This window comes from Pongo abelii, chromosome 17 (assembly GCF_028885655.2).
Source record: "Pongo abelii isolate AG06213 chromosome 17, NHGRI_mPonAbe1-v2.0_pri, whole genome shotgun sequence".
Classification (NCBI taxonomy): domain Eukaryota; kingdom Metazoa; phylum Chordata; class Mammalia; order Primates; family Hominidae; genus Pongo; species Pongo abelii.
Genome location: NC_072002.2, coordinates 38,124,775 through 38,140,305, shown reverse-complemented (window position 1 = coordinate 38,140,305; position 15,531 = coordinate 38,124,775). Strand labels below are relative to the sequence as shown.

General features: G+C 41.5%; 1 protein-coding gene across 4 annotated transcripts in view; it reads right to left on the bottom strand.

The window, feature by feature from the left end:
- Nucleotides 1-15,531, bottom strand: part of LAMA3 (laminin subunit alpha 3) — a 279,433-nt gene that overhangs the window by 24,634 nt on the left and 239,268 nt on the right. For all 4 annotated transcript variants that reach the window (XM_054537712.2, XM_054537713.2, XM_054537714.2 and 1 more), the window contains 7 exons: nucleotides 15,347-15,509; nucleotides 14,781-14,914; nucleotides 13,545-13,689; nucleotides 9,190-9,309; nucleotides 8,657-8,790; nucleotides 2,005-2,122; nucleotides 1,480-1,620 (listed from right to left, as the gene is read on the bottom strand). In XM_054537712.2, coding sequence (XP_054393687.2) covers nucleotides 1,480-1,620; nucleotides 2,005-2,122; nucleotides 8,657-8,790; nucleotides 9,190-9,309; nucleotides 13,545-13,689; nucleotides 14,781-14,914; nucleotides 15,347-15,509 — 955 coding nt within the window. The remainder of the gene's footprint in view (nucleotides 1-1,479; nucleotides 1,621-2,004; nucleotides 2,123-8,656; nucleotides 8,791-9,189; nucleotides 9,310-13,544; nucleotides 13,690-14,780; nucleotides 14,915-15,346; nucleotides 15,510-15,531) is intronic.

Genomic DNA, 15,531 nt, shown 5'->3' with positions numbered 1-15,531 from the left:
ACAGCAAAGACTTGATTCCTCAATTTTTAATATAAGAATATTACAATGATTTCTTCTCTTCAGTCATTATAAATTTTTTATTTCTTAGTCATTATTTCTGGGAAGTCCAATTCTCCATGTTGAACTCTGAAGATGTAAATTTAGGCAAGATAATTTGACTCTTCCTGTCAATCATTAATTTTAAAAATGTGCAATCTCAGCACTTTTCATTTCAATTTTGTTTGTGTTTTTTCTACTAAGTATAATTTCTGCAGTTTTCAACAAGATGTGATTCTTTGGTAAGATTTCAGTCTAAAAAAGGTTTTACAGTGTGTGGTTATAGCCATTGTTGATTTTACTTTGTGTTGACTTTTTTTCAATTGGCAATATTCATTATGAATTGCGTAAAATAATGCTAACTTATATGTATCTTTAGCTAACCCATTATGAAATTGAGGGCCATGTCCCTATGCTATATCCAGGATTCCCCCATTGTCCAGGGTGGATCTAATCTTTTGCTAACCTAATTCTTCCATCTGGTCTCGATCATTTTGTGAATTGTGTACTAAGTGTTCCTACACGTGGCAGAGGAAACAAGTGTTAGGTATCATAAGAGCTAGATCAAAACATCCTGCTTTCATGGAAAAGCCACCCCCACAGTCTAAATGTTAGCATGCGCTTCTTTAGGGCTCATTTTAAAAATAAAACCTCAAGGACTGGTGAGAAAGCCACCAAGAGAGGGGCGGCCTTCCTGATATTACAGAGCCACAGAGTCAGCCACCAGCCATTTTCTTGACAGATACTAGAAGTCTGTTGTGCTCTGCAATCCTAAAGAAACAAATTCAGAAATAATCATACTCTACTTCTATTTAAAAATTCCACACATTCCACAAATATTCATTTCTAAATATTAGGTGACTTCTATACTTACATAACCACACTAGCTAAATCCGCTTAAGTTACAGACAGTATCTCCTTGTGGAAGAGAATTTATGTGGCTCTGTTGTACATGAGGAAAGAGAAAAGGATCTTATTTTCTCCAATTCCCCATGTATAAATATTGTCCAACTAGCTGCTGCTGCTGCTGCTGCAAAAAGGCAATCTGGAGAGCTACCTTTAATGCAATCAAAAAGAAATCATAGGGACACACTCTGATTTTCTTTCTGAGCTCTGAAACTTTAAGCTACATTATTAACTACAGTAGTTATAATCCATCTTAACTCTTATTATAAAATATACCTGAAAAGAATAAAAATGAGTCCGCGAATACACACAAATGCAACTCTGTAAATTATAATGTTACTTTCTAAACTTGATTTCTTTGAGGACCTACTCCAGAGTGGGGAATAACGTTCATGGTTGAACTATACAATAGCATTTACTGTGTGATGATAGAAAAAATGTACAACTCCACCACTTTCAAAATCCCTCCTATTGTTTTTAACATCAAACTTTGAGTCAGGTTTAAATCTTGTTTGATATTAATGCACTAATGCATACCTGTGTCTGATGATCTAATAATATGCCACTGGGTTGAAAGGTCTGAAATCCAAATGAGGCCTGGAGGTGGTCAGTAGGTGGTAAGCCCAAATCAGTGAAACTCAATTGTCCTCCTCTGGAGAATGAGGCAGATCGCACAAGCTGAAGTGCAAACATGGAATAAATTACTGGCATTGTAATCATTTCTTGGCTGAAATACAGTACCTTACCCTATCTCACTTTACCCAAACTGATTAATGTGATTTATGTAATCTCAGAAAGAAAGAGAGCTTACTTTTCTGCATAGTAAGTCAGCAATCATCTGTAAGTTTTTGTGTACATAGTTGGTCTTCCTACTTTCCCACAAATTTAATGTGCAAACCTGAAAAGGTTCAGCATCTTGCAAGCACATGGGGAGTGTATATGAGCCAGTTCACTATAACACTGTGTGCTATCAGAAAGAAGTCAAAAGTTGCTGCGTTAATGGATATGGAAGGTGGGTTGGCTGGGAAGCACTCCTTCACGAGGTTCTGAACCTTCACTTACCTTCCAGTCTTCCGAGCACTTTTTGGTTACTCCCACAGTATCATTCAATCTAACGACACCACTGGTTTTCTTCAAATTTTTCATGCAGCCTCGGAAAGCAGGCGTAGAAATGTTAAATCTGATTAGGAACACAAATAAAATGAAGAGATGGATCATGTCAGGCTCACGTGAAATCAGAGCTGAAACACTGTGCTCTTTAGTACTTTTCACCCATAAATGAGTATGTGTTTTATGTTTATCCTTTCCCGTGGGATTCCCATAATGCTACTTATTTTATGATGCTGGGAGAACTGACTTCCTTTCTGTGTAAGTTTATATTCCCAGCTTTAAAAATGCAGACAACAATGTTAACAGAAGAATTGCCAGTGGCCGCAAAAGGATGGAGACAGAGAAGATGCACAATATCTAGAACTGCCCGTCCCTCTCCCTGGAGTCACGGCATTGTGGGTGGATAGGACATGTATTAATAAGTTAATAGATGATATATGATATACATATATTAATAAAGTAATAAATCATTTGTAGGAACCAGGAATGCTCTGGAAAACTTTTTGCTCTTTTTTTTCTGTTCACTGTTAAGTTAGCCACTGTAAAGTCAGAAGAAACAAAGTGTTACTTTTTGGTTCTATTCGATTATGAAAAACGTAGCTTGATTTAACCAATGCCAAGCTGAAACAATGGAACACATTGTCTGGGTTCATATGCTGATGTATCTACCACCTCCTACCTGTGGGCAAAGGGTTATGGCCAGGATTAAAAAAATTAACGGGCCAGGTGGGGTAGCTCATGCCTGTAATCCCAGCACTTTGGGAGGCCAAGTCAGGTGGATCACTTGAGGTCAGGTGTTCGAGACCAGCCTGGTCAACATGGTGAAACCTTAACTCTACTAAAAATACAAAAATTAGCTGGATGTGGTGGCAGGCACCTGTAGTCCCAGCTACCCAGGAGCTGAGGTTGGAGAGTCATCTAAACCCGGGAGGCGGAGGTTGCAGTGAGCCGAGATTGTGCCACTGTACTCCAGCCTGGGCAACAGAGCGAGACTCTGTCTCATAAAACAAAAACAAAACCAAAAAAACAAGTTAACGTACAGCAAGAGCTTGCAGCAGTGCATGGCACCTGGGCGTGAATGCTCAGCAGGTGTTTCTGAGAGGCAAAATTGTGCTGCTCTGGACCAGCCAAATTGCCTGGGTTCAAGTTCTGTCCCTTCTGATTGAACAGGCAACTTTTCTCTGTGCCTGTTTCCTCATTTAGACAATAGGAATATGTGAATCTGTTTCATAGGGTTGTCATAGTCTAAGAAAGTTAATATGTGTAACACACTCAGTGTTTTGTACAGAGTAAGGACTCAATGTGAGATTGTCAAGTTAGTAACTACTCCCATATTACTGCTCTTATATAATGAGAGGAATTTCTAAAGCAGCTCTTTCTACATGGCCCCAGGGCATTTCCCCTTCGATTTGACTTCTGGATCTGCCTGGAACCGAATGCACATAAAGCATTCACACACATGAACTAACTGAAGTCCAGGCAAATATTTGTGTTTCTTAAACAAATGATGTACTAAGAAAACCCAAAGCTGATTTCATTCTAAATCCCTAATGCAGCTTACTTTTCTAAATGGAAAGGTATCTGCATTCATTTTAATCCAATTCATTAGAAACAGTTGAGCTATGTGTAATAGACCTAAAATTAAATTTCATTAAAAGGAAAAGAAAGAAACAAATTCTCACTGACATTACACTATGAGCCTAATTATTTTATAAAGACGGCCTTTTGCCTCAGAAGAGGAGGAGGGTTCATTTTCATTCCTGGAGCTTGCCTATTTATACATGGTTTTAGGTCAATTCTTCTTTGGGTTTCAACATATCTCTTGGACAACAACATTCCAGATGTCCCTCTCTCCATAGATTATTGGTCAAAGAAAGAAGGTTGCAGAAAGGGAAAATAGCGGGAGAGAAACACAGTTAACAGATACAGAGCACCTATTTGCACAAAGCTCTATGAATCCAACTTACAATAACATTTTGAGGGAGGTATTTTCTCTTTTATATTATTTTATTTTATTTTATTTTAAGTTCTAGGATACATGTGCAGGAAGGGCAGGTTTTCTTATCTAACATTTATTGAGCACTGACCATGTGCTGACCTCTGCTAATTCCTTTACACACTTTGAATCTTCTAACCACCCTAAGAGATAGGCAGCTACTATGCCCATACTATAGATGTAGCGATGAGGCATTAAGAGGTTAAGGTCTTGCCTAAGGTCACACAGCTGGTAAGTGGCAGAGCTGGGGTACTGTCAGTGTGTCACACAGGTTAGTGAGGCTTGAAGCCCTTGCTTTTTACGCTTACAGTTGGTATTCCTGCAGCACTTGGAAGTGATCATGCCTTCTTCTAGAAGAGTTACCTACAGCAGAAGTGTTAAAATGGGAGAGATTTACTTCCACTATTCCTGGGGGGATTCTCGTTACCTTGGCTTACCTGAGGACCTACAGTCCCACATTTACTCCAGGATACAGGGTCTGAACATACTTGCTAGAGGAATGTGATTGCACTGGGGCATGAATTGCTGTGTTGGCAGGTTCCTGCATTGGGGTATTTATGTATACTTTGGGCCAATCTGTTCACAAAAGCTTAGCCAGCTCCATGGCTGCTGCAGGCCGACTTCAGAGAGCAAAAAGAACAAAAGGAAGACCTAACCTCGGTGTTGGGTACTTAGTCGATGTTCAATAGATCCTTGATTGATTTTTACTTTTTGGATCATTTTCATTTTAGTGTTTATAATCACACTCTGTAAACAATGGTGTAGGTCCTCAAGAAAAATGCCCTTGTTGGTGTCAGACCCTCTGGCATTACCAGGGATGATGTGCTCTTCTCCTGGGTAGGAGATGGGATTAACAGAATGATTTCTGATTATAATCGGAAACAAGCCATTCCAAGATCTGGGTCCCCATTCCCAGAAGAAACACCTACAGTGAGAGGGGGAAGAAACAAAACATGCACAAAATCCCTTGAGCAAAGCTGATTTAGCGATTACACTTGCTTGCCTTGCTCCAGGTTAGGTTTGAGAACTTTGTCTAAAAGGTCCCTCCATTTATGCCAGGGACCAGAACACCTCCCTGCTCTGGAAGCGTTGGCTGGTTGTCCCTACAGAGCTTGGCTGTGGATTATCCATGGAACTCCTCTGTACCCACCCCACCCCCCAGTGACTCATGCCCAATGGCAGTTTCAGGAATCTCTGGGCCACCAAAGACTTCACCAGAGGGATGAGGCAACACCCAGAATAGCTGACCATTCCTTAGCATTTTGCTTTTGAGGGAGTGAAGGGCCAGTTAAATCTTTTGACTGGCCTCTATCTTCCGCATTTTCCATGTTTCAGTAATTTTAATAAAAAGTCAAAATATAGGCTGGGCATGGTGGCTCATGCCTGTAATCCTAACACTTTGGGAGGCAGAGGCAGGTGGATCACCTGAGGTCAGGAGTTCGAGACCAGCCAGACCAACATGGCAAAACCCCGTCTCTACTGAAAACACAAAATTAGCTGGGCATGGTGTCAGGCACCTGTAATCCCAGCTACTCGGGAGGCTGAGGCAGGAGAATGGCGTGAACCCAGGAGGTGGAGGTTGCAGTAAGCCGAGATTATGCCATTGCATTCCAGCTTGGGCAACAAGAGCAACACCTCATCTCAAAAAAAAAAAAAAGTCAAAGTATAAAACTTGCCCAGAAAAACGAAGCAGTCCCTTGTTTGGAGGATCCCAAAATAAGTTACTAAGAAAATTCTAGACCAGGCGTGGTGGCTCATGCCTGTAATCACAGCATTTTGGGAGGCCAAGGTGGGTGGACTACCTGAGCTCAGGAGTTTAAGACCAGCCTGGACAACATGGGGAACCCCGTCTCTGCTAAAAATACAAAAATTAGCCAGGCATGGTGGCGCATGCCTGTAATCCCAGCTACTCAGGAGGCCAAGGTAGGAGAATCACTTGAGCCCAGGAGGCGGAGGTTGCAATGAACCAAGATGGCGCCACTGAACTCCAGCCTGGGTGACAGAGAAAGACTTTGTCTCAAAAAAAGAAAGAAAATTCTGGACTGGGCACAGTGGCTCACGCCTGTAACCCCAGAATTCTGGGGGTGGGAGGATCACTTGAGGCTAGAAGTTCGAGACCAGCCTGGGCAACACAGCAAGACCCCATCTCTACAAAAAATTGTTTTAAAAAAGCAAATTCTCTATGTATATGCATCTCTATATCTATATATTTCTTTAATGGATGGAGATGAAAAGGCGAATAAAGGTTGAGTGCTGAATTAACCTAAAGTTTTGCTGAGCCAAAACTAAAGCCACCTCTTTTGTGGTTCTACCTACTGCCCTTTTCTAGAAAACCTGGATTGACTGGCATCCACATCACTGTCTAGGGGCCTTGTGTTAATATCATGCAAATACAAACCACCCACCAATGGGTTCCTTATTGCTTCAACTTGAGAATTCCTCCTGACTCTGGGTAAGCCCACTGGCCTCTACCACCTCAGTGACTACCTGGCCCTGAGCTTCATTTACCCTTCTCCAGACTGGCCTCCTTTTTGGAGGCCCAGGCCATTTTGTGCACCTGCTTGTGGGCATCTCCACCTGGCTGTGTCTCAGGCTCCTGGACTAAGCCTGTCTCAGACTTAACTTCTCACCCCACTCCTCCGTTGGTGTGTTCCATCTGCCAAGGGCTTAGCCAAAAACCAGGCATCATTCTTGACTGCTTTTCCCCTTTATTCCCCAACCCAAGCCATTGTGCAGTGCTGCCCATTCGCCATCCTAAATATATTTGGAATCTGATCCCTGTTGCTCACCTGCACAGCCACTCCTTGGGCCAGGTCATCCTCATCACTCACCTCTGTTAATATACTTGGCCTCCAGCCACTCTACCTGCCTCTGCCCTTTTCTTCTCTAATCCAGTCTCTGCCCTGCACTAGAGTGAGCTACTGAAAACCCAAATTTGGTCATGGCCTTTCTCTGCTGAAGTCCCTCCAATGGCTCCTTACTATGACTTTCAAGGTACTCTGTGGTCAGGCCCCTGCTGCCCACATCAGCCCCATGGGGCATCCCTATCCCACTTCCTGCTGTACTCCAGCTCTTTGCAAGTTCATGCTTTCTCTATCCAGCTTTGGTGCTTCACATACACTGACTGCTAGCATCTCTCAGGTCCCAGCTGGAGGTCACTTTCCTGATGGCCCCAGTTGGATTAGGTTCCCTCCTGGGCTCTGTCAGCACCCTGAGCTTCCTCCTATGGCACATGTCATGTTCTCCGGTAGTGACTGTCTCTCTTCTGTTCTTCTCCAGGCTCCACCCTGCTCATTGTTGCCTTCTTGGCACCTGTCACTCTGCCTGATGCCCATTAGGCACTCAATAAATCCTGTGTAATGAATGAGTAAGTGGCAACTCTCAAACATACTCAAAAGTACTCGAAAAAACTGACTACCTTAAATGATTTTATTTTATTCCATTTCATGGAAATAAAATCAAGCTTACTGACAATTCATAACTGGCTATTCATGGCTGAATTGCTATTTGATATTGATAATATTAAATATTAATATCATCTCACTGGCTCTGAATTTCTTCATTTGTAAAAGTCAGGGGCTACATACCATGATCTGCAAGGCTCCTTCCAGAGCCCAGGGAGTAAAGATGTCACCCCCAGGTTCTGTTGAAGTGGCCAGCTTTCCCATTTGCATTTTTGTCTTTGGAGGCAACCCTGACAACTTTAAAACAAAGATTAGTGCCTAACTACATAGAATGGACAGATGCCCACATGTATAAGGACTCTAGAAGAAAGAATACCTTGGCATGACACCTTATAAATCATATTCTAGTTCCTTCCAACTGATGTATAAGTTAGCAAAAGAGTTAACCAGCTTCAGATCTCATATAAAAGTCATCATAATCTAACCTTCTGGGAGCACTCTTACTTAGTCGTGAGGCTGCACTAATCCTTCCAGGATATGTTCTGTCCACACACTATCGTCAGCTATCTAAAAGCCTTCCGGGAGGATACAAATGATCAAAATGTAAAAGTTATTTTTATGTGCATTCCAAAATGGTGGGATTTTTCCCATTCAGATAAAGCTTTACTGCCTTTCACATTAATTCATTCATGTGTTTATTCATCCAAGAAACAGTTACGTACCAATTCCACGCTCGATAGCACGTAAGGAGCAGCTGATGCCGAAGTGAAGGAGACATACTGTCTCACATTCTTCCAGAGGCTCCCTGAAGGTGGCAACCTCAGCTTTCAGTTCCCCGGGGATGTCTGTCAAGCCTTGGGACGCCCACACTCTCCTATGCAGCCTTCAAGGGCCCAGGGCCACAGCCTCTGTTCCACTTGCTGCCAGCATTGTTAACCCAACTATATCCTTCGTGGTCCCTCCCCTCCCGAGAATGACAACGGTGGTGACACACAGTTCCCCCACCCTCCTTCTTTCCACTGCTCAGTCTCATTATTCGGGATTTAAATCTGTTTTACTCTGTTGACTATACTGTTATTATGGAAAAGTTAATTTTTTGTGTTTGTTTGTTGGTGGAATTAAAAATGTCAGACCAGATTTTTTTTGGTCACAATCATAACCACTAACAAAGGCTTTAAATCTGGTTTTAAAAAAATCATCTTACCTTTCCCTGATTGCAATTGGAATTCCTCCCAGATAATATGTGCTGAAATCAAAGACTTCACCATCAATTATAGTGTTTTGAACATCCACATTTATCCACATACGCTTTTGGAGTTTTCCAATTTTGATCTGAATCTGAAATACATGAGAGATGAATCAGCAAGCCAGGGAAAATAAGAGAATCCTATTCACAGGGGTTCAGAACTATCATGTTTTTATTTATCTTCCTCCAGATTCATTTATATACATAGTAGCAAGGCTCTGAGCAGTAGCATTTTTGGATAAAAATATGATACTAAAACATTTTGATAGAAATGTTTGTATTTGAAGTTAACCGTGTTTTATAGATATCATGTATATGTTATACATTTCATGCCGAAATGTGCAAATTTTAAAAGGATATATCCCTCAGTTAACATCCATAAGTCTACCTGGTAATAGGAAGGGTTTTATTTATTTATTTGGGGGCACTGACTTAATTTTAAAGGACTAAGGACATTTAACAATTCAAGTAAACAGACTCAAAGGGTGTACCGAATGGTCTCTGCCGTTGTTTATGGCGTCTCCAACTCCTCTCTCTTTTGGTGGCTCTGAATTCAGTTTGTATCTCACCATGAGCTTGCCATCTTCTATATTCAGAGATATGAAGCGATCCTAGGACAGGGGAACAATGCAGATTACCAGAAGGCTTGGCTGAAGAAGAGGCAGAGCATTGGAACTCCTGTTACTCTCAAGGAACCCCCTGCTCTCAGCTTCAGCTGCTGCCTCAGTGAAAAAGGATAATGGTGCTGCAACAGCCACCTCATGGGATGGGTTGATGGTTCAATATTGTAAGTCACGTTAAATGTCACGCACAGTGGTTGGCACACAGGACAGACACAATAAATGCTAGCTATAACCATGATTTTGTTTCGTGCGATCCATAACTGGTGTGTAAAGATGGAGACTGAAAAGATACAGATCATTAATATTATTTGAAAATATGAGTGCCTTTTAGAGAGAGGTGTGATCTTACGCAGACCTCAGATACCTTCCACCATCTGTTTTCTGACTGATTCTTATGTCTCTGTCTCATCTGTTGGTTTATCCCCTTCTACCTTCCATGTTAGTGTTGGGGGTTCCTCGGGGATCCTACACAGGACTCCTTCCTCCCCACACCACTCCCTTTGCCTTGACAATCACAGGCTCTCCTGTAGCTCCAATCCAGGTGTACCGATGGGCCCCAAATTGTTCTCCCCAGCCTAGACCTGTCTTCAGGGCCAAGTCTGCATACATGATTCCTTTGTTGTTATTGCTTTGCTTGCATGACTCACAGAGACCTCAAATTCAGAATATCTCACACAGAACGTATGACCTACATGCCTTCCACAGGCTGCCAAGCCTGCCTCTCCTTCCTTTATATCAGGTGCATGCGCTCCCTGACTCCCAGCCTGCCCCCCGCATGCATGTGTGCAGCGCACACACACACATCACCATGCTTACCTTTCCCTTATTGCTGAGCAAGCCACAAACCTAGGAGTCATTTTTTTCTTTCTCATCCCTTTATCAGAACCTAGGAATCATTCTTGATCCTTCCCTCTCTCCCATCCAACATAATCTTGTGAATTCTGCCATTCTTAACTCTCTCTTTATGTCATCCTACCTAGTCTCAGCCACAACATTTTTAGCCAGTCCCTGCAGCAACAACCCGCTGGTCTCCCCATGTCCCCCCGCAAGTCCATTCCCCCCTACAGCCAGAGCAGTCTTTGAAAATGCCAGTGGGAGCCTGTGACTCTCCTTGGCTGTCAGGATGAAGCCCTGACCCCTACTAGATGCTGCGTGGCATCTGCCTCTCTCTCAGCACTGCCTCTGGCTCTCCAGCCCCGCAGACACTGTTCCACTGAGTGCTCCCTGCCCTTCCTACCTCCAGGCCTTCTTCATGCCTCTCCCTCTGCCTGGGTCCCCTGTCTTCCCTGTCCCCATGTCCTGTTCAAATGCTGTCCTCCTGATCTCAGAGGAAGCGCTTCCTTTGCTCAAGTGTCTTTTATGTTGTACATCCTCGTTTCACCCCCAAACTTTTCCTTGATACAGCTCTTCACAGTTGTGATGAAATAAACAACCTATTAACAGCATTCCTTTGCATATTCTTCCCCTCTAGATTATAGAATCCCGGAGGGCGGGAGCCATATCTGTCTTTGTCATTATTGCATCTCCATTACGGCGTGAAACATATACTTGAACCAGCTACTTCCCTAAGATAAGCTGAGCAATTTCTGACTTAGGGCTTGAAGGCTTTGCTTTTACACAGTTCCTTAATGATAAGAATGCCTCTCTTTGAGGTCCAGGGACCGAGTTCTTTTCTAAGAGGAAAATCAGTCCTTATCTGGATCCTAAACCTTGCCTTTGGGAGTCAGCTTAGGTTGATCAACTCATAAACAACAGAGTTACACCAATTTACTGAGAGTCATGAGCCATCCTTCTTAAAGCAGATCTCTAGGTCGTTCCTTATGTAATGGCATTATGTGAAGTTTTCTTATTATATGAGTAGTATTTCTGGTTCTTAGTCTCCAAGAACTTCAAATTATAGTACAAAGAAGACCTTGTTTTGTAAAACAACTGCCTTGTCCTGAAGATGCTGGATGGCTTCTCTGCTCTATGTATCCTTCAGGTTGGCTGGGACCTTCCCAAACCATCAGAACTGGTTCATCCTTGGAATCTCCTGAAGGGTCCAGACCAACCCCAGAGAGGAGAGTTGGACTGGGTCAGTGTCACCACCCTGCAGGTAGAAGGCTCTGGTAAAATCCCAAGCTCCTTATCAATCCCAGGTTCTCGGGCCACCAGAAAGCCTTTAGGCTCATCCACATTTCTTCAGAAATACTCCCTGTGAGAGCAACTACAGAAGCTCCTACCCACCGGAGGGTTCAACTCCAGGCCGGCTGCAGGTATAAAGCGGCAAACATCACGCCAACTCTCCATCAACCAGCAGATGGCGCTGACGATCACTTGTAGAGTGTCACTTTGGACTTTTCTAACCTAATAGATTTTAGAAGGTCCCTAGGAATCTCAGCTACTTGCAAACAGAGAAACTTCAGTGTCTTGAGAAGGCAAACATGCTGATAAAGACAAAATCCCACACAGCCTGGTAAGAATCAGATCAAGACGGAAACAGCAGGAGATCAGTCTAGATCTTAGAGATCCCAGGAAGTTTTCACATGTTTTAAGTCAGAATAAGTAGATTCTTAGGCAAGCAGTAGTTCTCAAAGAACAAAACTGATAATGAGAATAGAACAGGAAAAGGGGAGATTTCTCCCACATTTTGGGGGCATGTTCTCAAATTCCTGATTATTTGCCCTCATTAAAATAGACATCAATGGAACAGAATAGAGAGCCCAGAGATAAAGCCACACACCTACAACCATCTGATCTTTGACAAAGTCAACAAAAACAAGCAATGGGGAAAGGACTCCCTATTCAATAAGTGATGCTGGGATAACTGGCTAGTCATATGCACAAGACTGAAACTGGACCCCTTCCTTTCACCATATGCAAAAATCAACTCAAGACTAATTAAACTTAAATGTAAAACCTAAAACTATAAAAAAAAACCCTTGAAGAAAACCTATTCTAGACATAGAAATGCCTAGAAGTACCATTCTAGAAATAGGCCTTTGCAAAGATTTCATGATGAAGACCCCAAAACCAATTGCGACAAAAACAAAAATTGACAAATAGAACCTAATTAAAGAGCCTCTGCACAACGAAAGAAACCATCAACAGAGTAAACTATCAACAGAGTAAACAGACAACCCACAGAATGGAAGAAAATATTTACAAACTATGCATGTGGAAAAGGTCTAATATCCAGAATCTATACAGAACTTAAATAATTAACAAGCAAAAACCAAACAACCCCATTAAAAATGGACAAAGGACACAGACTTTTCAGAAGACATATATGCTGCCAGCAAGCATATGAAAAAATGCTCAATATCACTAATGATTACAGAAATGCAAATCAAAACAATGAGATAACATCTCATACTAGTCAAAAAGGGAATTATTAAAAAGTCAAAAAATAACAGATGTTGGTGAGGCTGTGGAAAAAAGGAAATGATTGTACACTGCTGGCGGGAATGTAAATTAGTTCAACCACTGTGGAAAGCAGTTTGTCTATTTCTCAAATAACTTAGAACTACCATTTGATCCAGCAATTCCATTATTGAGTATACACCCAAAGGAATATAAATCATTCTACCATAAAGATAAATGCACGCCAATGTTCCTTCCAGCACTATTCACAACGGCAAAGACATGGAGTCAACCTAAATGCCCATAAACGGTAAACTGGATAAAGAAAATGAGGTACATATACACCATGGAATACTACACAGCCATAAAAAAGAATGAGATCATGTCCTTTGCAGCAACATGGATGAAGCTGGAGGCCATAATCCTAAGCGAACGAACATAGGAACAGAAAACCAAATACCACGTTTTCTCACTTATAAGTGAGAGTTAAACATTGAGTACACATGGACGCAAAGAAGGGAACAACAGACACTGGGGCCTACTTGAGGGTGGAAGTAGTTTTTAAGGACAGAAAAACTACCTATTGAGTACTACACTTATTACCTGGGTGATAAAATAATCTGTGCACCAAACCCCTGTGACATGAGATTTACCTATATAACAAACCTGCACCCACACCCCTAAAACTAAAAATGTTAAAAAAAAATGTACATTTCCCAGCCAACAGAAAGAAAGTACAACTGGGTGGAGGAAAAGGATGCAGGTAATATTTGCATGTTGTTTTCCAGATCTAGTGGGTCGTTTATAACAACCCAGTTATCTCCAAATTGCTAAACAGAATGAATATATTTGGTGGTATCTGGATGCTTGTTATAGATTACCCTGTTTTCTGCAAAGAACAGCAAGCCTCTATCCACGGTGGTCTGAATTGTCTGTCCAAAGGTTGGGATGGGAGCATGTGGTTGAGTTGGAACTTGAGCGTAGCCCATACCTTCAAAATAATTTTTGTCTGACTCTTCCTTCCTCCTGTCAACATTAATCATCATAAATTAGAAACACAGCAGCAAATGATCACCATGCCAGTGTGCTTATTAATAAAAGATGCTGCTATCTGAAAAATGGAGCCAAGAAAATGCAATCTAGTTGTCATAATTTTGTTAAAGCAGAGGAGACATCTTTAAAATGTTAAAGCAGCCAGCTTTTTCTCCTGGATGTGCTCTCATACTCTGACAATCAAACCCTAGCTCAACAAAGATGAGTAAGAGTCCCTTTTGGAAATGTCTACTTAGGAAGATGTGGTCTACCAGCTGAAGATTTTGAAATGTAAGAGATTATTAACTTGCAATGTGATTTTATTCTGAATAATAAATATTTGGTCCACCTCATATTAGAATATACCATGTCCTTGTAATTGTAGGGAAGGTTAGGAGTTCAAGGCAGCAATTTTCAAAAAGATTGAGGTGGAAGAGTACCAAAAAAGTCATGGCACACTTTATGAACCACTTTTTTTTTTCTTTTCTTCTTTTTTTTTTGAGATGGAGTCTCACTCTGTCACCCAGGCTGGAGTGCAGTGGCATGATCTTGGCTCACTGCAACCTTGACCCTCCTGGTTCAAGCGATTCCTGTGCCTCAGCCTTCCAAGAGGCCGGGACTACAGGACCACGCCATCACACTCAGCTAATTTTTGTATTTTTAATAGAGATGGGCTTTCGCCATGTTGGCCAGGCTGGTCTCAAACTCCTGGCCCCAAATGATCTGCCCACCTCGACCTCCCAAAGTGCTGGGATTACAGGCATGAGCCACTAAATCAGGCCTCTAAATCAGGTACCATCTAATATTAAATATTTTGTGGTAGGAGGCACAAAAATTTTCATAAAGACTTTTTTTAAGTGAGAAAACTCTATCTAGCATTTCATACAAATTAGGAAGAGACTACCATAATTAGATTTTAGGGCAGGACTGCCAGTGCTGCATGCACGCATACTTGAAGAACTACTGGCCCAAAGCAACTAACAACATCAATAGCATCTCACTGGCCCGTCCTTTATCATATGTAAAAGCACTGCAAGTTACCAAAACTCCAGTTACAGAGTTTCTGGTTTCTACATTTTATTTACCTTCTACAAGGCTCCACTTCAGTTGTGTTGAGATTGAATGTTTTTTTGAAGTTGTACAAGCTCAGAACATTTTCATTGAGGTCATCTAATTCAATACAACCTTTGTATGGAGGGAAACTTAGTCGACTGGGAAGCTGAAAATGAAATAAAACATCTTCCACCAATTGAACAAAGGACAATAATCAAAATAGTCTCAATTAATCACTTTTAACAGTCACTATGGCATAAGGGTTAATTAAGAATGTGAACCCTGGAACAAGATGCCTTGGCTTTGCTATTTACTAGCTGTATGACTGTGGGCAAGTTATGACACCTCTCTGTGTCTGTTTCCTCACTGTAAAATGGGAATGATCATGATGCTTATCTAAATTAACATACTTAAGCTTAGAACAGTGCACAGAGGAAGCACTCAATAAGTGTTAGCTAGTATCTCTAGAATGTGCTGTAAGAATGCGCGGTTAAATCCATTTTATATGTAATTAATAATTAAAATAGAGACATGCGGTCATCACCATACCAAATTAAAATTTTAATATTTAATTCAGTGAAATAACATTTACACTTACTTTAAAATCAGGTGGGTAACCTCCAACATAAAATACAACATTTTCAGGATCCAAATTAAGGAGTGTATTGCTATTTCTACCATCCATGTCATAGACTCCGGGTGTTTCTGGTTTACTGGATGTGGCTCCTTTGGTGTAATTAAGCCTTGCAAACTGATAAATTCTGTTTAAAATGAATTTAGATA